Genomic DNA, 25104 nt, shown 5'->3' on the forward strand with positions numbered 1-25104 from the left:
CCTTTTGATGGCTGCATAATATTCCATTGTGTATATCTACCACCTCTTCTTTATCCATTCATCTGTCGATGGACATCTTGGCTCTATCCACAGTTTGGCTGTTGTGGACATTGCTGCTATAAACATTGGGGTGCACGTACCCCTTCGGGTCCCTACATTTGTATCTTTGGGGTAAATACCCAGTAGTGCAATTGTGGATTGTATGGTAGCTCTATTTTCAACTGTTTGAGGAACCTCCATACTGTTTTCAATTTCCTCATTCTTAAGAAAGATATATGTAAACACGTGTGGGTGAAATGTCATGATGTCTGCAACTTCCTTAGAAAAACAAATGTTAACAACTGCTGAGTATATCTTTTACCAATTAACAAATATATACCTCTTACCAGGTAACAAATGGGTAAAAGGTATACAGGTGTTTATTGTACTCTTCTTTCAAGTTCTCTATAGATTTAAAATTTTTCGAAAGAATTTTAGGAAGAGGAATCTCTAAGTATTGCATAATGAAAAATAAAACATAGTTTTAAAAACAAATTTCATTTTGAAATGATAGGGACCATAACATCCTGCTGCACAAATATATCACATGGCAAAGTCTATGGTTTCATTCTATACTCTGAACACCGAGTGAGGTGAAATGCAGAGAAATGGGACAGAAGGCTGCAAAATCCTAAGAAATAAAGACATGGCAAGTAGCTTTGATAAAGGGCCAGGGAGAGAGTGAGAACAAATCCCAGATGCCCAGATAGAGATGCAAAGACTCTCCCATGAAGTGAGAACACAGGGGTCAACAGAACACCACTTGAACAGAACAGCATCCTCTTGGAAAATGGCCACTAAGGAGGTTTACAGATTGGAAGCAGGAGAGGTCGGAACTGGAACTCCAGCCCCAGCCCCCACTAGCTATAGGGAGTTGGGCAAGTTTTTTCTTGCAACTGTCCACATTTCTGTTTCTTTATCACAAATGATGGTTAAAATACACATCCACACTGGCTGCGGAGAGAGTTATGTTCAACACTTAGCGAAGCACCTGGCCGATGTTACAATGATCACAGACGTACTTTACAGGTTTCCTTGTGGGGTGCCCAAGAAGTCAAAATAATGATTGCGCTGAATGACTGGTAGGCATTCTTATGAAAATCTGACTGGATACACGTAAAACACTCTGCATGAGGTCATATTGTTTAAAAAGAGGTGTGCTGAACTGAATGAGAATTTTTAACTTCATATGTAAATTGCGAAGATGTTTTCTTTGTGGGGGGAACAGGGCACAGATAGAGGACCTCTGCCTCAAATGTGTTTTCTTTAAAACAAAAACTGGCCAACTCTTCATTAGATTTTAGGTGGGAAAGATACAGAGAAGATCTGAAAATACATCAGGCGTGTTACCACATCTCTTTGCATCCCGATCACCTTTCTCTTCAGGTTTTGGGTTAGGGTTTTTTCTTTTTCTTTTTTTTTTTTTTTTCATTATATTTTAGAGGAGGTGAGGTAGCCCAGAAGCATATAGAGTCATCCAGCTGTGGCTGCTCTCTGGTGTGATTACATTCTATTTCGTGTCCAATGCCGTCTTTTTCCCCAAGAAGGAACTTAGGTCTGCGGGGGCACCTGGACAGAACACGGTAGAAGCCACAGGTGAGAGCCTGGTCTGGATGCTGGAAGAGACTGGGACATCCATGGCCACCCTCACGCTTTCTTCTGCCACGACTTCTGGGCACTCGTCCCCGCGCTGGGGCGCCAGGGGTGCAGGAAGGAGGACGAGGTCATCCAGGAGGCCGAGAAGAGTTGTTCAAATGATCAGATCAGGCTAAATTTAATAGGCAGGAGATCTTTTTTGTTCGTGTTTTTCCTAAAAGCAGAAAGAAGCTTGGGAGAAATACCTGAGCAGTTATATACAATTTAAAGGAGCTATTCTTGGAAAGAGCTGAGTTGCAGAGTGAGCTCCATGTTGCAATATGATGTTGTTTTCAACATGCTGAGGGTGGAGGGGCCGCCGTAGTCACCAATGGCCAGTTACATGGACTGGATCACATGGCACCCGGATAAATCCGGGATAAAGGAGCAAGGGAAGTAGTTCCACAAGTTCCACAAGTAGTTCCACAAGTTCCACAAGTAGTTCCACAAGTTCCACAAGTAGTTCCTGTGTCAGCTGGACTGGATCACAGGGCACCCAGGCACTGGGCTAAACATTTCTGAGCGTGCATGTGAGGGTGCTTCGTATAGATTAACATTTGAATAAATAGTCCGCTTAAAAAATAAAGCAGATTGCCCTCCCCGATGTGGGTGGGCCTCAGCCAATCCACTGAAGGCCTGAGATAGGGTATCCCGCCCTTGGGCTGGGCAGTATACCAACAGCTCCCCTGACTCTCAGGCCTGTGGGCTTGGACTGGAATGTATGCCACAGGCTCTGGGGTCTCCAGCTTGCCTACAGCAGACCTTGGGACTTCCCAGTCTCCATAATTGCATGAGCCAATCCTTACAATGGATCTCTCTCTCTCTCTCTCTCTCTCCCATACATGAGATATGTTTATGTCATGCATATATATGCATGTAAGTATGTCTAAATACATATGGATCTTGCAGGTTCTGTTTCTGGTTCTCTGGAGAACCCTAGTACACTGAGATTTATGACTCACAGCATATAGACTGCAGCTGAAGCCATGTTTGTGGGTGATACCATCCCATGAAGGCCCGTCAGGAGCAGAGAGGACAGCACCTGGGACAGCACCCCAACATTCACACTGGGGCGCAGGAAGGGCCTGTAAACAATACTCAGAAGGAGAAGCCAGAGGGGGAGGAGCAGAACCCAGAGCACTACCACAGGAGAAACCCCGGGGGGGAGATGCATTTGAACTAGGATTTGGACCTTCCCCGTGCTAACTTCAGACGTTCAAACCGCCAATTTTCTACACTGACTTGCTTAATTTTTGTAGCTTCTCCATATTTATTTGAAATGTCACTGCCTGGGAGAGTTGCAAATGGAAACGGAATATTGCTTCTTAAAATGTTTTCCTTTTAGGCTTCGTGGGGAGCTGGCACGGTGCCAAAATATCCCTGCTCAGACTACGTGTTGTGGGCAGGGGGCCCGCGATGGGAGGGCCGGGTGTGATGGGCGTGACCAGCATTGAGAGTGGAGACCATCAGACCACGGCTCCTCCCTCTTGGGACAGTGTGAACTTTATGCTAGCACTTAGGAAGTGTCCTGTCCAAAGGGGGGGAGCCTGAGTTGAACGAAGCCTTTCTATCTGCCTTCTGCGTTATGGATAAATCCGGGATAAAGGAGCAAGGGAAGTAGTTCCACAACAAAACAGACAGATAAAATCAGGAGGGACATTCACACTGCACCTGCATTCACTAGAGCTTGTAGCTGTCCCTCCAGAAAGTCAGGGTCATATGGCAAGTGCTTGGGGGAGCAGGAGGGGACTACGTTTTATTAAAACAGATTATACTAGACAGAGTAATGCAATGCATAGTCCTTAATTGGAGCCTGGTGTGTACAAAGAAAAGCAAGTTCTGAAATAATTGGAAAACTTAACTATGACTTGATATTGAAGATACTAGGGCACTATCAATTTGGTTAGGCATGGCAATGATCATGTGATTATAAAGTAAAAGTATCTTTTTAATAAAAAAATGCATATTGAAGTATTTAGAGGGAAATTGTCAAAATGTCTATTACTCCCATTGCCAATACTGCAGAAAAAATGTGGGGGAGGGATGTCTTTATTTTAAAGAGATACACGACACAAGATGTCATGTCTCTAGTTTACATTAAAACATTTCACACACACATTAATGAAGCAAACAGAGCAGATTTTGACATTACTGATGTTCACTGACATCTGGTTCCCCCTACTTTCTGATAGCCTGGGGAATTACACACCCCCATGTTCTTGAAGTTAGTACCCTAAGGCCAGGTCATCAGATCTGCCAATGGAACGTGAGCAGAAGTAATGAGGTACATCAAGGGTAAGCATCTAATCATCTGCATTGACTCTCTTGTGTGCCCTGGGCTGCACCATAGCAAACTCACAAGGCTCTTGTTTAATGTGGGTGTCGTAAGGTCATGGGGCCTCTGCCAACCTACACCCCCAAGCAAAGCCCCTCATCTTCCCACCAACCTGCATTGGATATAGAGCAATAAATTTGTTGCTTTAAAAGCTGCTGTAAGACCACTGAGGTTACTTGTTACTGAGGTATAACACAGTCTTTCTAGGCTAATACAGTTAACAAGTATTAAAACTAGGTGTCAGGTTGATTTTATTATTCTACTTTACTGGAATGTTTTATAATAAAATGTTCAAGTAATGATTTTCTTTGAAAATGAGTTTCTATACTGGTGGTATTAGTTCAAGGAGACTATTAATGTCTTGTTTGTGATACTGGAGCCAACTCCGTGTGGTGAGAGTAAATATTTTGGTACAGTGGAAAGAGTCAGGACCTGGTACTATTTTTGTTTTAAGATTTTATCCATTTATTTGAGAGAGAGAGAGAGAGCGACAGCATAAGCAGAGGGAGAGGCAGATGGAGAGGGAGAAGCAGGCTCCCCGTGGAGCAGGGAGCCCAAAGCGGGGCTCGATCCCAGGACCCTGGGATCATGACCTGAGCCGAAGCAGATGCTCAACCGACTGAGCCACCCAGGCGCCCCTAGACCTAGTACTATTTCTGATTGACAAGAATCAGGTTCTTTGGATTTCGGTTTCCTTTCCCGTAAAATGAAAGGAGCCTCTAAGTTGCTTTCCATTTCTAAACGGTAATGATTAAGCAATTTAGGCACCTATCCAATTACTTTTTAAATAGATATAAACATATATATGTATTATGTGCAGCTGATATTAAGTCTATTTGCTTTTTCTTGGAACTCAAATTTCTTTCTTGATCATATTCACTTTGTTTCTTGTGTAGATACATGGTCGAGGAACAAATTTTTAAGAAGATGGTCACTTTGAGGGTGAAAGCAAATAAATTTTATTTTCCCATCTCAAAGTATCAGCCACATAATAGTCCATACAAGAACTAAGTACATATGAAACACCTCGGAGAGGCACGGGGCCAAAAGTATATGGTATGTGTGCATTTATAGGGATAAGGCTGTTTACAGTTCTTACTCTTAAGAAGAAAGCTGGAGCTATTTTAAGTGTCAAAAATAAGGATCTTAGTACTATTTTAAGGCAATACATGCAATATTTAAACAGAAATAGCAATCAAAAAGGTATGACACGGGAATAATGCGCTTTGATAAGACTCCATGGTGACCAGAAATTGGAAGCTGACACCTCCTAACGTCACTCCTCTGGTTTCTACATGGAGGGAGCTTGCTGGAGTGACATTCTGGGCCCCTTCCACTCTTTCCTTGTCCCAGGGAGGACAAAGGGCTCATCGGACTGGTCAGCATCAAAGTCAGGATGGTGGTTCTGTTACTGCAACAGTTATTTGCAGGAGGAGGGGACACACGGAAGCCACTTCTAGGCTGGATGGCAAAGCTCTGTTTCTTGACTTGGGTAGTGGTTTCAAGTATATACCTTACAATAAATCATTAGGCCACATACTTGTTTGTTTGTTTGTTTTTTGTAGTGTTCTGGATCTTCACTTTATTTTTTTTTAAAGATTTATTTATTTATTTATCTGACAGAGAGAGAGAGAGAGCACAAGGAGGGGGAGGAGCAGAGAGAGAGGGAGAAGCAGATTCCCTGCTGAGCAGGGAGCCGGATGCAGAGCTTGATCCCAGGACCCTGAGATCGTGACCTGAGCCGAAGGCAGATGCTTGATGAACTGAGCCACCTAGGCACCCCTGAATCCTCACTTTATAGTAAAAAGATTTTGATTGGTCATTTGGGTAGAGGGGGTCTGTGGCTTAGCCCCTTCCTTTCTTGTTTTCTCTCTTTGGGTTGTACCCGTCTGGAGAAATGGGCTTTCTCTGCTCCTCCATGCCTGGGGTTTTAGGGGACCAGGTCCCCCACAGATGGGGAGGCCAACAGTTCTAACAGCTTGAGGGGCTGTTCAGTTTTGTCAGTGACTGAGGAAGAGGCTCTGGTTCTGGAGCCTCGTACTAGCGAGCCCATTTGGATGCAGAAGGAAAACCACATTTGCTAAGAGCCCTAACAGTGATCAGAGTAAGAGAGGAGACCCCTTGATAACACAAACATGTATGTTGACTCTCCCACCCCCTACCCCTTTTCTCGGCACGTTGTGATGGGGGGAGCATAACGTAATGTGCATTTTTGGTCTCGTTTGTTACTATGCAGTGCTGCTGTCGAAGATGAGAAAACAAGAAAAGGGAAAGATGTAAGTTGAGTAAGTGTCAGTATGTAGAATGAAAGCCGTTGGCAGCATCCCTGGATACATCCAGTAGAGAGAGGTTCATAAGCAGAGAGGGAACGAAAAGGTGAAAGGGTACCTGCAATTTGTGACTCTAAATATTCATGAGGTTTTCCCTTCAACCACCCTTTGTGGTCCTCGGTGTGGGCAGTCTGGGAAACACAAAGAGAACCCTGGGCAACTTTGCAGGCTCGTGTAGTGCCTGGGACAGGGATGTCTGGCTGCAGGCCCCTCCTCTGATGGGGTCTCCTTGCTGGGAGGAGACAGGGCTGGGACGCTTCGTGTGGCAGAGAAAGACAGACACACACCTGACATTAACACAGTGCCACCGGGATTCAGGGAGTGAATCCCACCGCCCTGCGTGCACCCTTCCCTGAGCCCATTAATGAACCCTACTTCTTTCCCTTTGCTCCTTGCCGTGTCTTTTAACTGACTTCACAATCAAAGTGCATGGAGCAGCTTAATTTGGCCAATGAGACCGTCTGCACTGGGGCGTCTGGGATCGCTTGGCTGCTGGTGTCCAGTTGGCGATGAAGATGGGATGAATCCCAGCTGGGTGCGCAGGAAGAACCAGGTCACACTGCAGAAATGCTCTGTGAAATTAAAGCAATATTTAAGAGGAAGACCATCAACCTAGGAGACTGTGAAAAAACTGACTAGTCTAGCATAAAAAAGGCATTAAAGCAGGGGGTTAGGAAATAAATCCAGGTCAAAACTCAATGGAGGCCTGATCAAATTTATAGGGAAATAAACCCCCAGAAAACCCAAAGCCAAAGGCGATGTCCTCGGGGTTGGTAAGCTGTGAGGAGTGCGGGCATAGATGTGTGGCAGATGTCCAGCTGAGCAGCGCCTGCCTCTCTGGGAGCTGACCCCAGAGGGTGCTCTGCTCGGGCACCCCAGCTCCCCACTCCGCCTGGGGGCAGAGAGGACCACTATGGTCCACGGCACAGAGTGTGATTCGCAAACCCAAAGATACTGCCCATGGCCCTGTCGCCTGTCACAAAACGAGGAACTTACAAAAGGTCAGACTTTAAGGAGTAAAGAACTGGATCAAGTCTTGGGAAACATAATGAGTTAACAGTGGGGGAAAGAAGACTCTGCCCCCGGCCACTCCGTCACTGTAGGTTTGTCTTTCCAAGAATGTCTTGCAAATGGAATCACCCCACACTTGATGCCCTGAGCCAGGGCCCCAAGACGGACCCCATGTGCTGAGGGTGTCAGTCCCATGTCTCTCCTTGTCGCCGAGCAGAATCCAGTGCTGCGGCGGTCCCACCGTCTGTCCATTCTCTCACGCGCCAGAGGACATTTGGGTTGTGTCCAGTTTTTGACGATTACGGGTAGAGCTTGTACAAGATTCTGCGTGAAAAGGACGTTTTATTTCTCGAGGGTAAGATCCCAGGAGTGGGACTGCAGGGCCATCTAGTAAGTATCCTTTGAATTCTGGGGGACACTGCTGAGCCATCCCCAGGTTCCGCTTGCTGCACATCCTTGCCAGCCCTTGGTGCTGTTGGGGTTCTTCACTTTAACCATCCTAATAGGTGTGTTGTGCTTCCTTCTTATTCTTTTTTTTCCTCTTTCTTGGGAAACTTCGGGGATTCATTGATCATCAAAACAAACAAAAAAAAACAAAACTCTGTCACTTATTGCAAACCTGGAAGAAAAAGTACGAAAAGTGGGGAAAAAGTGGGAAAAAAAGTACTAAAGAGGGGAAAAAATCTGAACAGCTGAACAGGAACAAGAGTCACCGGACGTCATCAGAGGAGGGGGTTTAAGACCAGATGTTATGGGGGAAACACGGAAACAATGGCTCTCTCACAGGAAGACCACACAGAGCGAATGTGTATTCTCACCTCCAGCCACCCCTCCGTGAGGTCGTGGGAACACCCAGGAGCCTAGAGTGAGGACCCAACGACAGCAGATCGTCCTGTGAGTGAGCTACGCAAGCCCTTCACTCTCTCCTGCTGTCCATCCCTTTAGCTAGAAGTCGCTGTTTCTGATAACCATGCTTTCTTATCTCTGTTTCATGTTGGCAAGTAGGCTTTCGGGCTAAAAATCTGTCCCAGTCTGAATCCGCATAGACACCAATTTCACATACTCTCTCTCACACTCACACACACTCATGCACGCACGGGTCCTCGGACAGTATGTTGGGCATAACAACAAACTGAGACACTAAGTGGAAAACAGTGAGAAACAATGACAACCCCTAGTGCAGTGGGCCACACGTACCCCTGGCCAGACTTGGGGGGACCCCGGCTCTCGACTCCTATATAGTGAAGAGGTACAGCGCAGTGTGGCCTGAACCAGAACGTGTGACTCACCATTCCTGTGTGAGGTTACCACCTCCCAGCCAGGGGGCTTGCTGGCATTGACAAACTTGAGGGGAAGCCCCTGGGCCTCGGGCCTCCCTGGCCTGGTGCTGTGCTGATACCTGGGTTGCCTGGAAGGCCTCCATTCTTCACCCGCTGCTGCAAGATCACAGTCAACCAAGGTTGGGGAGATGACCAAGTTGGCTCAATTACAAGCTATCATTGCAACAATGCATAACTGTATTTTGCACTGAGTCCTAAACAATACCAAGTTGTCTAATACTTGGTGTGCAAATTGACAGACTATACACTGAGATGTTGTTGGCAATAGGGTAGAGCAGTACATCTAAAAGTCACAACATTTCCAAGGGATGGGTGGGATGTGGCTCCACGCACACCTTAAAGGAAATATCCGGAGCCATAACACAGGAGGCAATGGGTGAAATAGCTCAGAAAGGAAAGAAATACACCAGTTGGACAAGACACACTATCTCACAGAAGATAGCAAATTGTGCTCCTGAAACCTTAGAACACCAAGGAAAAAATTCTTTGAAAATGAGGGCTGAACAAAGACACATTCCCTGACCAAGAAAGCCATTTTAACAGCCATCCAAGGGAGCGAACCTTCCATCCATCAAGGGAGAAACGGAATCATGAGATAAAGCAAGCCAGAGATGGTGGACGGGCACAGGCAGCTATCACACAGAACAACGGAACACCATCTCACTATCATGGGTACAAACTCACAGTTCGCAGTGGCCGTCCCTCCTGCCACTGTCCACACGCCTCTCCCCAGTGACGGCACCAACAGGGCTTGTGCGAGGGGAGAAGGCTTCCACTTCTCCATCCCTCCACATGGGAAGTGCTCGAAGTTTCTTTGACTCCTTTGGCCTAGAGAGAGTTATGAAGCGCCAATTAAAAATAGGTGGGAACGTAAACCAGTGCAAACACTGTAGAAAACAGTATGGAGGTTCCTTAAAAAAATTAAAAATAGAATTACCATATGATCCAGTAATTCTACTACTACTCAAAGAAAATGAAAACATTAATTCAAAAGATACATGCATCCTTATGCTTGTTGCAACATTATTTACAACAGCCTAGAGTGAGGACCCAACGAGAGCAGATCGTCCTATGAGCGAGCTACGCAAGCCCTTCACTCTCTCCTGCCATCCATCCTTTTAGCTAGAAGTTGCTGTTTCTGATAACCATGCTTTCTTATCTCTGTTTCATGCTGGCAAGTAGGCTTTGGGGCTAAAAATCTGTCCCAGTCTGAATCTGCATAGACACCAATTTCACATACTCTCTCTCTCACACTCACACACACACATGCGTATACAACCAAATGTCCATCGATAGATGGATGGATAAAGAAGAGGGGGCATGTGTGTACACACACACACACACACACACACACACACACACACACACACAACCAGAGTATTACTCAGCCATAGAAAACAACGAGATCTTGACATTTGTGACAACATGGCTGGACCTAGAAAGTATTATGCTAAGTGAAATAAGTCAGACAGAGAAAGACAAATACCATATGATTTCACTTACATGTGGAATCTGAAAATCAAAATAAGCAAAGCAAAAAGAGACCCATAAATACAAAGTGGTGGTTCCCAGAGGGGTAGGAGGTAGGGGTATAGGCAAAATAAAGGAGATTAAGAAAAAACTTCCAGTGATAAAATAAATAAGTCATGGGGATGAAAAGTACAGTATAGGGAATATAGTCAATAATACTATAATGACCTTGTATGGTGACAGATGGTGACTGTACTTACCTTGGTGAGCACTGAGTAATGGATAGACCTGTCCAATCTCTATGTTGTACACCTGAAGCTAATATAATATTGTATGTCAACTATACTTCATTTGTAAATAAAAAATTTTAAAGAGCTTAAAAAATAAATTAAAAAAAATAGGTCAGAGCTCTAAAAACAAAAAAAACAGGGTGCACAACAAAATAAACTTTTGAGGTTTTAAGGATGCTGGTGTTTCAAGATAAGCCCCTCTCTCACAGAAGTGGCCAAGAGGAAATCTGTAACAATAACTAAGCCTCTGCATACCTGGATTGACCAAAAGGCAGAAAAAATACTTTAAAAAGTGAATACAGGGATGCCTGGGTGGCTCAGTTAAGTGTCTGCCTTCAGCTCAGGTCTTGATCCCAGGGTCCTGGGATCGAGTCCCGCATTGGGCTCCCTGCTCAGCGGAGAGTCTGCTTCTCCCTCCGCCTGCCACTCCCCCCTGCTTATTCTCTCTCTCTCTGACAAATAAATAAATAAAATCTTAAAAAAAAAAAGAAGTTAATACTATTAGGTGTAAGTTAAACAAGCTCAAAAATTCTGTTGGTAAGTGCAGAGGTGTATAAATTGTATTAAAAATGGCAGGAGTGATATAGCTGTCTTACACGAATCCTTGGGCAAATTGTATTAGTTTGGCAATCCTGAGTTAAAAAGTAGCTGTGTATCTTCTCTCTAACCTCATTACTTTAAACCTTCTAATTTCCTCTGTTGGTTTTATGGGTCAGATAAATTATTCTTTACACAAAATATTTTAGGGCATGAAAATATAAACGTGTATTTAACTAAAGAATAACTGCCATTTTATAAAAGAATTGGTTTTTGTAAACTCCAAAAAATAGTGCATATCATTTTAACTTGGTTATTTCACTTTTGCTATCTGCACGTGATTTTTAAACATCATCCTTTGTTTTGAAAATTGATGATTATATTACACATCAGATGTAATTTTTGAGATCTTTTGATTTTAACACCTGGGACTAATATTAAATTAAGTTCATGAATAACATTGTCACCTGAAATCTTTGGGGATTAAAGTGCATAAATACAGATTATAAAAATGATCCATCACTCTATTAATACATACTTGCTTTCTGTGAAGTTCCAATTAAGACAATAAATGTATGTGGCATATATTTTGCCTGTTACACTACATTGATACGGTTAACTTGTTTTAAAAGGCTGCAATTAAGACTTTAAGTTTTCATCCAACTACATACATGCATGTGTGTGTATTTAAATAAATAAACATGCATGTAAAACGTGTTTAACTGAAAAAGCTTATGAATGATAAAGAGGAGAATGAATCGTTCAGAAAAATATTATTTTGATCTTTGAATATAGTGTTATCTAAAAAACCCAGGAAACAACAAAAAAGTTCTTTGTCTCTGTGGAGGACAGAACTATATAGTTAACTCTTATCTCCTGAAGAGTAGAACTTTGGGAGACTATTCACTGTTTGTAGCTTTGCACTGATGTTTTGAATCATTTTAATTAATTAATTAATTTATTTATTTATTTTTAAAGATTTTATTTATTTGAGAGAGAGAACACGAGGGTGGGGAGGGACAGAGGGAGAAGCAGACTCCCTGCTGAGCAGGGAACCTGATGCGGGACTCGATCCCAGGACCCTGAGATCCTGACCTGAGCCGAAGGCAGACACTTAACTGACTGAGCCACCCAGGCGCCCCTCTTGAATCATTTTAAACAAAAGTTCCTAATTTCTAAAAAGCTATGTTTACTTACCAGTATGCTTAATTTAAACCTTGCTTTTCTGGCTTTAATTATTTCTTTTCTTTAGAAAACTAGGACATATGTTCATATCTTGATGTGCTTAAATGTTTGACAACTCTCTTTTGATATTTCCCTTCCCTGATCTAGGTCCACAATGAAAACAAAACTGGCAGATCAAAAAAGAGAAAGTGATTAATTATGTGGTGTTAAAATGTCATCAATATGAGCGTTTCAATAACTGTTTGCTTTTCAGGTTGAGCAGAACATACATGGGTTTGTGCATAATGATTGAGGCAAAACTGTTCAAGAGCTGATGTTTATTCTTAGATACGAAACCCTTGTAATTTGCTGGCAACTATAATACATACTTAACAAAAGAAACCAAAGGCTCTGGGCACTTGTCAATATCCTTGCTGATCCTAAGTTCCCCCCAAATAGGGGATTCCACTCTTCAACATTCTAATTAAATACCATGGACAACTCAGAGCTATTCAGTCTTATCACTTACAGATGGTTTCATAAACTACACATCAGAAATTGGGTTTTCTAGAAGTGGGAAGAAAAACAACCTCAATAAAAAATGGCACCAGATACCAAACAGACTTCCCAAGGGACAAAATTAGGATTTCCAGTACTCTATTTAGGAAGAGATGACTCCATAGATATGTGTATTATTATTATTATTATTATTATTATTATTATTAGTTAAGCTTCCTAGGTAATTCTATTGTTCAGCTAGGGACTGAGAACCACTGGCATAAGGTGTGAATTGCCCATTAATTTTGCAATGTCACCCAATAGTTGAGAGTGGAAAACCATTCTTAATATTGATGATGTATATAAGTGGTGTTGTAAGCTGTTGGAGCTCCCAAACGGGGGGCCCAGGGCCCATCTGCACCTGGGCACAAGAGCCCGGTGTTCTGTTTGCACACATAATGTCAAGATAATTTGTTGTTGCATTTTCTAGCAACAGAGTTCTAGCAGAACTTTCCGGGCAACTCAATTTTATTATGAAAGTTCACATTATTAAATCAACACTGCCTTGCTTGCTGAAGAATATATTGATCACAGAATTTAACTTTGTCAGACATAAGTACAACAATCTGTGATACTTAAAGCACAAAGTTAAAATAATCCTTTAACTAAAAAATAGCTTAAAATGTGTAGATATTTTAACATCTAAAAATATCTTTAAATATTGTCGTTTAATTCATGGACCCCACTGAAGAATGAAGTGTTTAAAACATGTTATAATTAAAGAAATAACAATTTAATTATTTACTCTGTGAGAATTAGTACAAAAATACCAGATTGACACTGCCTACTTTACAATTCTAGTTTAAAAGCCACATGTTGGGTCTAGAGATACGTCTAAAATTTAGAAGTAATTTTGGGGGTTTCTAGTCCTAGTTCTGACTTCATGGAAAGCCACAGACCTTATTTTCATTTGTTCAACAAGAACAACAAATATTTTTTTTCTTTTTTCTTTTTTTAAGATTTATTTATTTGAGAGACAGAGACAGAGAGAGCACCAGTTTGGTGGGGGGGGGGGGGGGACGGGCAGAGGGAGAAGCAGACTTCTTGTTGAGTGGGGAGCCAGACGTGGGGCTCAATCCTAGGACCCTGAGATCATGACTTGAGCTGAAGTCAGATGCTTAACCGACTGAGCCACCCATGTGCCCCAAGAACAAATATTTTCAAGCATCCGATTTGTCTCAGGCATTATAGAGGTCCCTGGGATGTTATGGTGAGTATGATGTACAAGGGGCTGTTCTCCAGGATCTTACAATCTAGCAGGAGTCAGGTGTTGATCCTGAGAATATACATAAGAGCCACAGACATTCTTCAACAGAATTTAGATATCAGTCCTGGCCCATGGACTTGAAAAAGAAGAGTGTTCAACCCCAAACAGCAAAACTTGACATTTGGCTCTGGATTACATTTTCCCTAGTTAACCTATGTACCAGCAGCATTACAGGGATGTGCCTGTGAAAAATACAAGTTCTGAGGCTCACATTTAATGGGAAATAAAGTTGGCTTTCTCTTTGGGGCTGAACATGACTTTTGGCTCTAAAGGCCAGAAGATTCCAGGGCATTTGCTGGGTAATGATAGACTGTCTCGAAGCTGACATCAATCAAAAGAGCTTCCAGACTGCGCCGTCCCTCCCTTGGGCTCTGCATCCCAAAACCTCTCACACTTGAAGGAGACATCTCAGTTGTTTAAAAATTAATCCATTTCATAAGTATGTCATTCTTGGGCTTTCTCCTTTTCTTTCAATGTGATTACTATTTCCAGCAAAATTTTCACACTGTCTCTCTTTCCTCCTGAACCACTACCTGTTTTTAGAGAAAAGGCAGAGGCTCCACCGTGGCACGTCCTCTGGATCAACCTCCTGAGTGGTAGCTGCTCACAAACACAACACACGACAAATGTGTGGGGAAACACAGATGGTCTGCACCATTGCTGATTAATGGGGATTAAAAGTCAAGAGTTCTTTCTTCCACGTTTCCCAAGCCCCAATTTTCTAATTTGGAGATGTGTAACTATCAAGTGACTTTAGATGAGATGACATACATAGTTTTGCTATTGGACGCATCTATAGGAATGCTGCTGATTAAAACAAGGTCTGTCTCATTTCCTGAATTATTTATAAATTCAGTTGCTTAATATAAACTAAGTATCCAAGGCAACACACTGCTCTTGATATGGGGGCTTGACAAAGGAACTTTCATTGACTGCTTGGGGTTGCAGATAAATGTAGCACACCGGCTTTTTGGAGCAGAGTCTAAAGTGGGAATATTCCCATCCCCCAGTACACGTTGGCAAACTTGAAATAATTAATTAATCATTTGAAAATATTTTGTGGCCTGCATAAAAGAAGGTTCATTTTGAGAATGAAAATTCTTCTGTGAGAATATAAATATGCTTCTGGGTTTTGACTGAATCTCTGAGCCAATAGTCTCCAATTTTTTAAAAAAAAAATCACACATACCATCAAGAATAGGGTAAAAAATGGTAAGCATATAATTTCACATCTGTGCATATAAACATGCACAAAGAACAGTTATAGAAAGGGGTAAAACATAAGCATAAGTCTTAATATTTTTATCCTACCCCAAAGTATATTGTCTTGGAGATCACTGCTCAGTGCTAAAATAACTGTCTCTTAAAAATGATAGTAATAAAATCTAACATTTATAGGATGTTTTTAATATGCTCTACAGTACTAAGTGCTTTACATATACTATCTCACTTAATCCTCAAACAACTGTAGAGAGCAAATAATGCTATTTTCTCCATCTTATAGATGAAAGTCCATCACTCAAGCTCATGCTGCTAATAAGAGGCATCACTTTCACTGAAATTTATGTAGTTTGAATCCCAAGGTCACGCTCTTGCCATGCTGTTACCTGAAAAAGTGACCTTAGGTTCTGCAATATATTTTTAACTTCTCTTCCTTTACATTTTTAAAATTTTCAAATAATATATGAAAATGATGTTAAAATGTAAACGGTAAAAAAAATGCACAAGAGGAATGGGAAAAGTCTCCCTTCCCCCGACTCTATTTTTTAAGTAACTTGCTAAAAGATCCTGGGCATTGTGATATTAAACACAGTAAACTTTTTTTCCTCAAAAGTACAACTGAATTATTTTTGCCTTTGTTTGGAGCTCTGTTCTGGTAATGGTGGAGTAACTCATATGGACAAAATTTAAAATCAACTAGCTGAAGGCACTGCAGAGGAAAAAGCAGGAAGAAACTGGAGGGGAGTTGACACCTGGGAGAAAAGTACAATACTGGTGAGTCTCCTGCTTTTTGCCTAAGGACAAGTCTCAGTTTCTGCTATTCATGGTGGCTAAAACTCCAAAACCTGCAGATATACTGGTTGAGATATCAGAGGAGAAACTCTGGGGTAACCACACAAGCTGGAAAATAAAGGGAGAAATCTCAGGACAGAGCTACAGAGCAGGTGTCCTGAATTATGTGTGTAAATGCTCCCCAAATCTCTGATTGGTCCCTGAATGATGCATAAGCATGGCAGATTCCAAGCAATGCAGCTAACTAAAGCTAAAAGAACTAATGAGATCTCTGCTACTGCCCAGTGTAAGAGAGGCAGAGTTTGTGTTCAGATAAGTTAACTACTTGCTAAAACAAAATAATCAATACTATTAGATGAACAATAGAATCCAGAGTCTATAATCGATCACACAATGTCCAGAATATAATCCAAAATTATCAGACACATGAATAAACAGAAAAATATGACCCATATTAAAAGCAGTTATCTCTCAAACTTTTTGAACTGAGGACCCCTTTAACATTCAAAAATTACTGAGGATTGGGGTACCTGGGTGGCTCAGTTGGTTAAGCATCTGCCTTCAGCTCAGGTCATGATCCCATGGTCTTGGGATCAAGCTCTGCATCAGGCTCCCTGCTTAGCAGGGAGCCTGCTTCTCCCTTTCCTTCTGCCTGCCACTCCCCCTGCTTGTTCTCTCTCTCTCTCTGTCAAATAAATAAATAAAATATTTAAAAAAAAATTACTGAGGATCCTACCAGGATTTTGTTATGCATACTATATCTATTGATATTTACCTTAATAGAAATTAAAACAAAATCTAAAAATATTTACTAATTAAAAAAAAACCTCATACATGTTAATGTGAATAACCCATGTTCATGAAAAAAACTATATTTTCCCAAACAGAAACAATTAATGAGAAGAGTGGCATTATGTATATTTTTTCAAATCTCTTTGATGTCTGGTTTAATGGAAAGTTAGCAAGATTCTCATATTTCCTTCTGCATTCAATCTATTGCAATATTTTGGTTTTGTTTAGGTGTGAAGATAATGTGGTCTCCCATAGTTCAAAGATAGGAATATTTTAATAGCCTTTCCAGATGATTGTGGATATTCCATAACTAAAATTTGACAAATGATAGTTTCTTAAAGGTTTGTTGCAATGTGAAATTTGAAACTATATTATAGTCTGTTGTGTTTCACATTCTATTATATTAAAATCCATTATTTTATATTGCACTTTGAATGGATTTTTTATTCATGCACAATGTGCAACATTAGCTTTGGCCATTTGTAAAATACGGACTCACTGAGTTATGTAGATCTTTCAAATGTTGGCACACTTCATTGTTTAATATTTAAAAAAAAATCAGTCACTAATATCATCACTGATCTCACCAGGCAAATCTTTAAATATCAAGAAACTCTTATGCTCAAGATAGTGGTGGATAAGTTTTTCAAAATTTCAATTTTCACCTGAAACTTCAAATTTCACTGTGGGCCAAAAATAGTCACTTTCTTTGAAGTTGCACACTCACATCGTTCTTTTTTTTTTTTTAAGAAAATACCTAGCAAATACTAAATTCTGAGAAACCAATGTGACTACCTATTGTTCTTTCAAATAGAAATGGTGTTTCATGAAAGAATCAGCTAGTGCTGCTGAATCAACCACAAAAGTGCTTTTTCTATCTGCTTCATTATGCAGCAAAAGTGACTTATGCATGAGTCACAGCTTGTTGCATGGAATATTAAAACGATGTGCACTCAAAGGTTGAGATTGAAAGAAACCAAGAACTTATCTGGCTTTATCAAATAAATTCTTAAGTAACTGTCCAGTAGTACAGTACAGCTACTGCCTTGATTCATGCGAGTTTAATTGACAACTGCTTTTGTGCCATCATTGCGAATGTCAACATATTGAAACAGGCAAATAACACCTTAGTATTATCATGAAAATAGTCTTAACCTTGCAGGTCCCCTGAAAGCATGTCGGGGAATGCCAGGAGTCTGCAAACCATACTTGCAGAGCTTCTGCACAAGAGAAAATATAAACTATGGAGACAGACCTCAAGATGACCCAGATGTTTGAATTAGCAGATAAGCAGCTATTATAAGTATGCTCAAAATTTTAAATGGAAATGTGCTCAGAAGAAATGATCAAATAAGAAATCTCACCAATCTCCAGCTCTGAAGTTTAAAAAATTCACTGGATGGGCTTAAGGGCAGAATGGGAGGAAGTGTGCAGCCCACACTTAAATAGTGGTTATGCTTTTCCTCCTTGAGGGCAGTGTCTATGTAAGGTATTTGGAATTCTACTTGGGAGATTTGTCTCTTCTCTCCCATTTATTTATTCAATCATTTATTTTATATCAGTGGGATTTGTGGATACTTATTTTCTGCTTTGGGTAATAATCTTATACTACTTTATTTTTGTTCAACTAGTTCCAGATCTGGCCAATGGGGAGGTGTTTCACTTGGTGTCTGAGTCTCTTTGACATACTCCCATGATTGTGGGTTTCTTTGTTTTGTTTTGTTTCTTAGCACTTTTTACTTTCTGATTCTACAACATCCTTCTGGCTCATCCCGTATATTTTCTATAATGTCCCAGTCCTAAAATCAGCTGTTTCTACAAGGAGCACTTTTACTGAAGAATGGTTTTAGAAACCAAGATCTGGGCACTAGGTGTGCTCATTGCTACTGGGCTACCATTGCTTCCGGATCATCTCAGCTGAGAGCAAGGATGTATATGTGTATGTACTAAACAATGTATATGCACATATCTAAATATTTCTATATGCAATCATCTGCATCCATACTAAACTAAACATGAGTTCATGTTTAGTTGATGTCATTGGATATCTCCAATGCTATTCTCTTATCACACCAGTAATCCCAGCACCTCCCCTGGCTGGCTTATCTGTATTCTCCCATCATCAGCCAGACATTCACTTAATTGTTCACTGACTTAAAAAAAATTCTAAATGTTGGTATCCATTACCGGCATTATTCCTATTGATGCCCCCCTTGTCCCAGATTTGGCCAGAGAGATCTCCTTCAATCCGTGTCTTTCTCACCTCTGCCAGTCTTTCAGCACCTCATTGTGTTCTGGCACAAGAGAGTCTGGACTTGCCTTGTGTTTTCTCTGTCTCAGATATAGAACCAGCCTTATCCTCTAGAAGCCCTCATCCACCTCCTCTTTTTATTGAAATATAATTCCACATACCATACAATTCATCCATTTAAAATATACAATTCAATGGTTTTTAGTATATTCTCAGAGGTATGCAAACATCAGTAGTCGATTTTAGGACCTCTCCATCACCCCAAATGAAGCTATATGTCCTCTACCCAACATCCTCCAATGTCCCCATCCCTCCCACCCCCCTAGACAATGGTGGCATGTATCTTCAGAGCCTAGAGTATGTGTGTCTGTATGTTTGTGTGTATGAGTGCATACACAATTGGCAACTATGTGGTTGGCAGGAGGAAGAGGCAATATCAGGGAAATCATGACCACAGAGGATCTAATGCAGAAGGTGAAGTTTCCAAATGAGAGGATAACAGAGGCGAGTGGTCAAGTTCCCCACAGCGGGGAGTGGGAGTGGCAATGGGTAGGGCAGAGCCCTGATGATCACCCGAGAAAAGCAGACAATACAAGGCAATAAGTAATAACTCAGATTCTAGAGTCGAGTGTTTGATTCTTTGCTCTGCAACGTATAGCTATATAACGCTCAGTGATTTAAAGCCTCAGTTTCTCTGTTTGTGCAACACTTATCTTTTGCCTTGTAGGTAGAGGGAGCTCAGAGGCACATGTGGTCGTGGTCAGTACTTATAGATGGAACCTACAAAATCTTGGCAGGGGGTGGAGTGCAGTATCCAGTCAAGAGGCCTCTTCAGAGGGTGTCCTGTCATACCTTCTCTGAGGGGACAATGTCCTTGGGTGAGGCTTACTGGAACCCTCCAAGACTCTGGACATGGGGTTTTCTGGGTTTGCCATTCAATTCCTCCCACTCTGAGGTGAGGGTTCAGGTTAGGTGGGAAAGGGAGAGTTTCCGGAGAGGAAATCCACTCTGGGGACTTAGAGAACACTTGAAAAAGACTATTTAAAAGCATTAAAAAGAGACCCAAAGAAATTGAAAGGGGCTGTTGTTTTGATTTTTATTTTGGGACTAAAGCTTGAGTAAAACTTTGCACCCTTCTTGAAATGTACTGTGACCATTTTTTGTGCCTTAAAGTAATAGATACTCAAAATGCCTATGTAATACTTAAAGAGCTCTAGATTAAAATTACACAAAGATCTCACATTGAAGACAATATATATATATTTTTGTATCACTTTCTTATTATCTATGAGCACACATCATTTTGAAATAGTTTCTCATAGTTTTATATTGTAGAACATGTAGATTACAAGCATCTGTGTGTCACTGTATTGGCAGATCCTCACAGATTTAACATGGTTGTGATTGTGTACACAATGTCTTATGCTTATCTTTTACACTGTCTCTTCAATTCTGAAGATATAATAGCAATTATTTCCAGTAGCTCATGTTGACAAACGTCTTCGGTTTGCAGTTCCAGTTGTTTCTTGTGAAACCTGTCACATTTAGGGCTGTGAATCTTTCTCTCAGGATTTATGAAACTTTTGGGTTAAAAGTAAAAAATCAAAAGAGTCTGCAGCAGATCGTGCTGACGATCTGTAATTACTACCATTGTATGTAGTAATAGAATCGTAGCTGGGTATATGTTGCCTGGCACAAGGACACATTTTTAGGCCCACTTTGCTGCCTGGTGTGGCCCAAGGGAAGCAGAAGGGACGGGTGCCCATTCTAGAGCTGGGTACTCCCCTTCTCTGTCCTGCTGGTGGTAGGGAGCAGCCACTTTAGACCCAGAGAGGGATGCCCCATGTTGAAGATAGCTAAGCCATCTTACAGGCCTGGACTGTTAACATTCTCTCTCGTCTAACCCATCACATTCATGGGTGTCTCAGATACAGGGGCCCAGCCTTTACGCTAATATACTACTTTCTCGTCGATTGTTTCAGGCAAGATAGTTTTAAGAATATACTCCCATTTTCAGAAAAGTCCAGGCAAGAGTTCTCCTTTATTCGTCACACAGCATTTGCTAAATTAGCTTTGTCTCTCCACTTGTGGTTGGTAAGGTGCCGGCAAGCGTTTTATTTTCCCCGGGACACCTATGTTCTCCTGCATGTTTTATGCAACAGAACCGTGTTCTCAGAGGGATGGCTTCTCCCATTCAAGGCTGCCTGTGTTCTAGCAGCTCAGGGTTGGCCATCCTGTATTGCACACGCTTAATACTATATGGAAGTAAGCATTAGACAAATGTCAGGGGTGTGGCAAACCAAAAAGAGTGTTAGCTGAGAGCTGGCTGGAGGCAAAGGTCCCAATCCTTATAGATAGATGGTAGTAATAGTAATAGAATATCCCCAAACATCAGCCCTACCTTCCTCATCCCATACTCGATGTTCCTGGCTCACACTCTCCTCCTGGTATACATCTTCTACTGAAAATTAGAAAGGAACAAAAGGGAATTAAATTTTATGAGACACCTTAACATTATGGAGAGGCTGTGCATGACAGTGATTACAAATATGGGGACTGGAGTCAGCTATACCAAAGTTCAAATTCCAGCTTCATGATGTACTAGCTGCAGGGTTTGACAAGTAACAATGTCAGTGCTCTCATCTGCAAAATGAGGATAATAACACCAACTTCAAAGTTGTCTGGGCATTAAATAAAATACCGTATCTAAATGTCTGAAACGATTTAAGAAGGAAGCTGATAAGTGGTAGCTAATATTATCTATTTGGTTCTCATTTCCTGGTGCCAAGTGCCTTATATGCTTATTTCATCAACCTACACAATGGGCACAATCCCTCCCATTTTCTAGACGAAGAAACTGAGGCCAAAGAATTCGTGTGGTGAAACAGATATCATACTAGCTCCCTTGCAAATGGAGAAATGGAAGCATGGAGTATTTATATAACTCATGGCTGTCTCAAAGTGAAGCAATTATCAAGCTGGGATCCAAAGCCACATCTGTCTGACCTGACATGTAATGGCCATGGCAATATTTGCTATCTGCATTAACTTTTAAGAATCAACTTCACAGCCTGGGATACCCTCATGACTGTCTCTCAGTAAAGCAAAATTATTAAGGGAGGAGCTAGTGTCTATATCTTGCATTTTCCCATCAGGCTCCATCCCACCAAAACCATGGGCTGTCCTTCTTAATCGGATTTCTAATATAACCAAACAATCTATGATTGTTTTTCTGCAGTTTTTCTAATCAATCACAAGTATTTTCTGAGGTTGTATTATTTTTTGCTTACCTTTTTCATTTTGTTAAAATATGAAACTTTGGCACTTTACAAATAATTTGTATTTTTCTGACATTCTTTGTTTTTTTTTTTGATGGTTCCTGAACAAATTTCTGAACATCTCTCTTCTGACCCTATTAAAAACTTAGTATAGAACGTGTACTATCGGTAATTTGGAAATTTTCATAAACAGTTGAATGTATTTTCAAACTTACATCATGTCCATTTCATTTAAAAATTTTCTATAGTTGACACACTGTTACATTAGTTTCAGCTGTGCAACATGATGATTCACCTTCTCTATACCTTATGCCCTGCCCACCACAAGGGTAGCTACTGTCTGTCACCATACAACCCTATTACAGTACCATTAACTATATTCCCTATGCTATGTGGTTGTGGCCATTGAGTTGTATAACATTCCTGGCTCTACAATAAAATCTTGTAGATTATCACTATAACTGGATTCAATTATTGTGGCACAAGATGGGTTACAAAGCTCTTCAAAGCAACCAAACAGTATTTCTTATCTACTTGCTTCTTTCTTTAATAATATTTTATGAAGGGTCACAGCACTCAATTCAAAAAATTTTTATCTTTTAGGAAATGTTATACTAGTTTCAGGTATAAAGCATAGTTATTTGGTAATTACATGAACCATGAAAGCTCACCACAAGAAGTGTAGTTACTATCTGCAGCTATACAATGTTTCTACATTATTTTTTTTAAAGATTTTATTTATTTGATAGAGAGAGACACAGTGAGAGAGGGAACACAAGCAGGGGGACTGGGAGAGGGAGAAGCAGGCTTCCCTCAGAGCAGGGAGCCCGATGTGGGGCTCGATCCCAACACCCTGGGACCATGACCTGAGCCGAAGGCAGACGCTTAACGACTGAGCCACCCAGGTATTGACTATCTTCCTTATGCTGTACTTCTTACGGTTTATCGATTTTACAACCGAAAGTTTGTATAAAGTTATATTATTTTAAATAACACTGTGTCAGGTGTTCTGGAACTCCTGTATTTAAATTTATAATCTGTTGATGAGCCAACAGAAAGGTAGCAAAACAATTAGCAACTAATAAAAGTGAACAATAATAAGTTGCAATAATTGCAACAGTTGAGCTATGACCAAAATTCTTGAGTTTCCTAGCATCAAAGTGAACATGAGTGTCAGAAAAGGGGAAGCAAAGCTTTTCCTTGTCCTAAACTTCAAGAGAAATTTCACAAGTGGCTCTTTACAGAAGACCAAATAAAAGTGCCCTCAACAACATTCCCACAACAGACGCACTCTCAGGACCCAGCTGGCTTTTTCTTTCCACTCTGGACAGAGCTGAGGGTATAATATTGAAGAAAGTTTTGCTTAGGATCCAAAAATGTGGTGGATGTATAGCAGAAATTTGCGTGGCAGTGGGAGTATGCTCAAAGCAGCATACTTTTCAAACAGGATTCCTAAGCACACTTTTTGTCGGCTGAGATTTGATAAAAACTAGATAGGACATTTCAAACTACTGATGAACACCTATCCACTAAGTTGATATTCTGCGTTTGTGGCTGAGTGAAGAGCCATATGCTCTCAATGCCACCTCAGCATATGGTTTGGCTGAGCCCATGCTGTCAAGAAGAGGGTGCCTTACCAGGACTCTGGACTCGGGGAAGGCCACTGCACCTGCTTGAGGTGGTGGGCTGAGGTCCGCTGCTGCAATGGCTGTTCTCACCCCGTTCCTGAACTCCGCACAGCAAGCACTGCGCATGTTCACAGACACGTGTCACTGAAACCTGTGGCTCTTAGATGCATGGATAAACGGGAGTCCCGCGCAGAGCTGCTACCCAGCCAGTCAAACCTGAGGCCAAACATGTCAGCTCACCCTTGCAGCTAACATAGGACCCCAGTACGTATCCGAGGGAGAGCGCCGGGTTCTTATAGAACATATTCCCCTAAACCATTCCACAGCCTGGGAAAGCTACTTCCTCCTGCCTCTGCGGGACAAGCCTCTAACCCGCACGCCAGGCAGGGGAGGCCGGGGCACGGGCCACACAGCAAGGGCCGCAGGAACACCTGGGCGGGGCGAGGCGGCGAGGGGCGGGGTCTGGGGCGGGGCTCGGTGCCAGAGGGAGGCTCCAGGGGCGGGGCGTGGGCGTGCCCGGCGGCGTGCGCGCGGTAGCGTGCGCGCGGCGGGGGTGGGGCAGCCGCCGCAGGCCCACGCCGTAAACAGACAAGATGGCGGCGGCGGCGGTGCCTGGGACCTTGGGCACCTTGCAGGCCGGCCGCGCTCGCCTGGTGGCCTCTTGTTGTGTGCGGCTTGGCCCCGGGTGGAGGCTGCCGGGTTACTTAATGGGCCCGCGGGTCGCCCCGGCGATATGGGCCCGGGGCTGGGCTCCCGCGGTCGGGGGCTCGGCCCCGCGGAGGGGCTACAGCTCTGAAGTGAAGACGGAGGACGAGCTGCGGGTGCGGTACCTGGAGGAGGAGAACCGAGGTGAGGGGCGCGGCGCTGGCAGCCGCGGGTCCTGGGAAGGGGTCGCAAGGTCAAGTGTCTGGGCTGACGTCAGTGTCCGCTGAGCGGCCCGGGTCGAGACCCCTCCCCTCCCCCACCCCGGCCTTGCACCCTCGTAGTCCTTTCGGTGCCTAAAGGTGTACTCTGGAGCAGTTTACCTGTAAAAGTGGTCCCACTCAGCGCCGAAGACAGAAACGCAGCTCACGTCCTCATCTCTAGACGAGCCAAGGTCAATAAACCGGGTGTGTGATATTTGCTTCCAGGTTTTGTGCTTGTTCTGAATTGCTTTCTGTCAACTC

The 25104-nt window shown here is 42.2% G+C and overlaps 1 protein-coding gene and 1 long non-coding RNA gene across 17 annotated transcripts in view; one reads left to right on the plus strand and one right to left on the minus strand.

Moving 5' to 3' along the window:
* Positions 1 to 4957: 4957 nt before the first annotated feature.
* On the minus strand, positions 4958 to 25087 carry LOC112838654 (uncharacterized). 4 transcript variants are annotated; one of them, XR_012374062.1, is made up of 5 exons: positions 23948 to 24314; positions 21434 to 21493; positions 9375 to 9518; positions 7336 to 7904; positions 4958 to 6911 (listed from the first exon to the last, which is right to left on the minus strand). It is a non-coding gene; the product is annotated as an uncharacterized lncRNA (long non-coding RNA). The 4 variants fall into 4 exon arrangements; XR_003212020.2 differs by lacking the exon at positions 23948 to 24314 and adding an exon at positions 24964 to 25087 and having other exon boundaries at positions 4958 to 7904; XR_012374063.1 differs by lacking the exon at positions 7336 to 7904.
* AUH (AU RNA binding methylglutaconyl-CoA hydratase) overlaps positions 24486 to 25104 on the plus strand; it is a 384072-nt gene continuing 383453 nt past the window's right edge. For 12 of the 13 annotated variants that reach the window (XM_073878194.1, XM_073878190.1, XM_073878192.1 and 9 more), the window contains exon 1: positions 24486 to 24787. In XM_073878194.1, coding sequence (XP_073734295.1) covers positions 24532 to 24787 — 256 coding nt within the window. In that variant the 5' untranslated portion in view covers positions 24486 to 24531. The remainder of the gene's footprint in view (positions 24788 to 25104) is intronic. The other variant, XM_025891649.2, reaches the window with a different exon arrangement.

Source organism: Callorhinus ursinus, unplaced genomic scaffold, assembly GCF_003265705.2.
Source record: "Callorhinus ursinus isolate GAN/ISIS: 27379988/994484 unplaced genomic scaffold, GSC_fseal_2.0 scaffold28, whole genome shotgun sequence".
Lineage (NCBI taxonomy): Eukaryota > Metazoa > Chordata > Mammalia > Carnivora > Otariidae > Callorhinus > Callorhinus ursinus.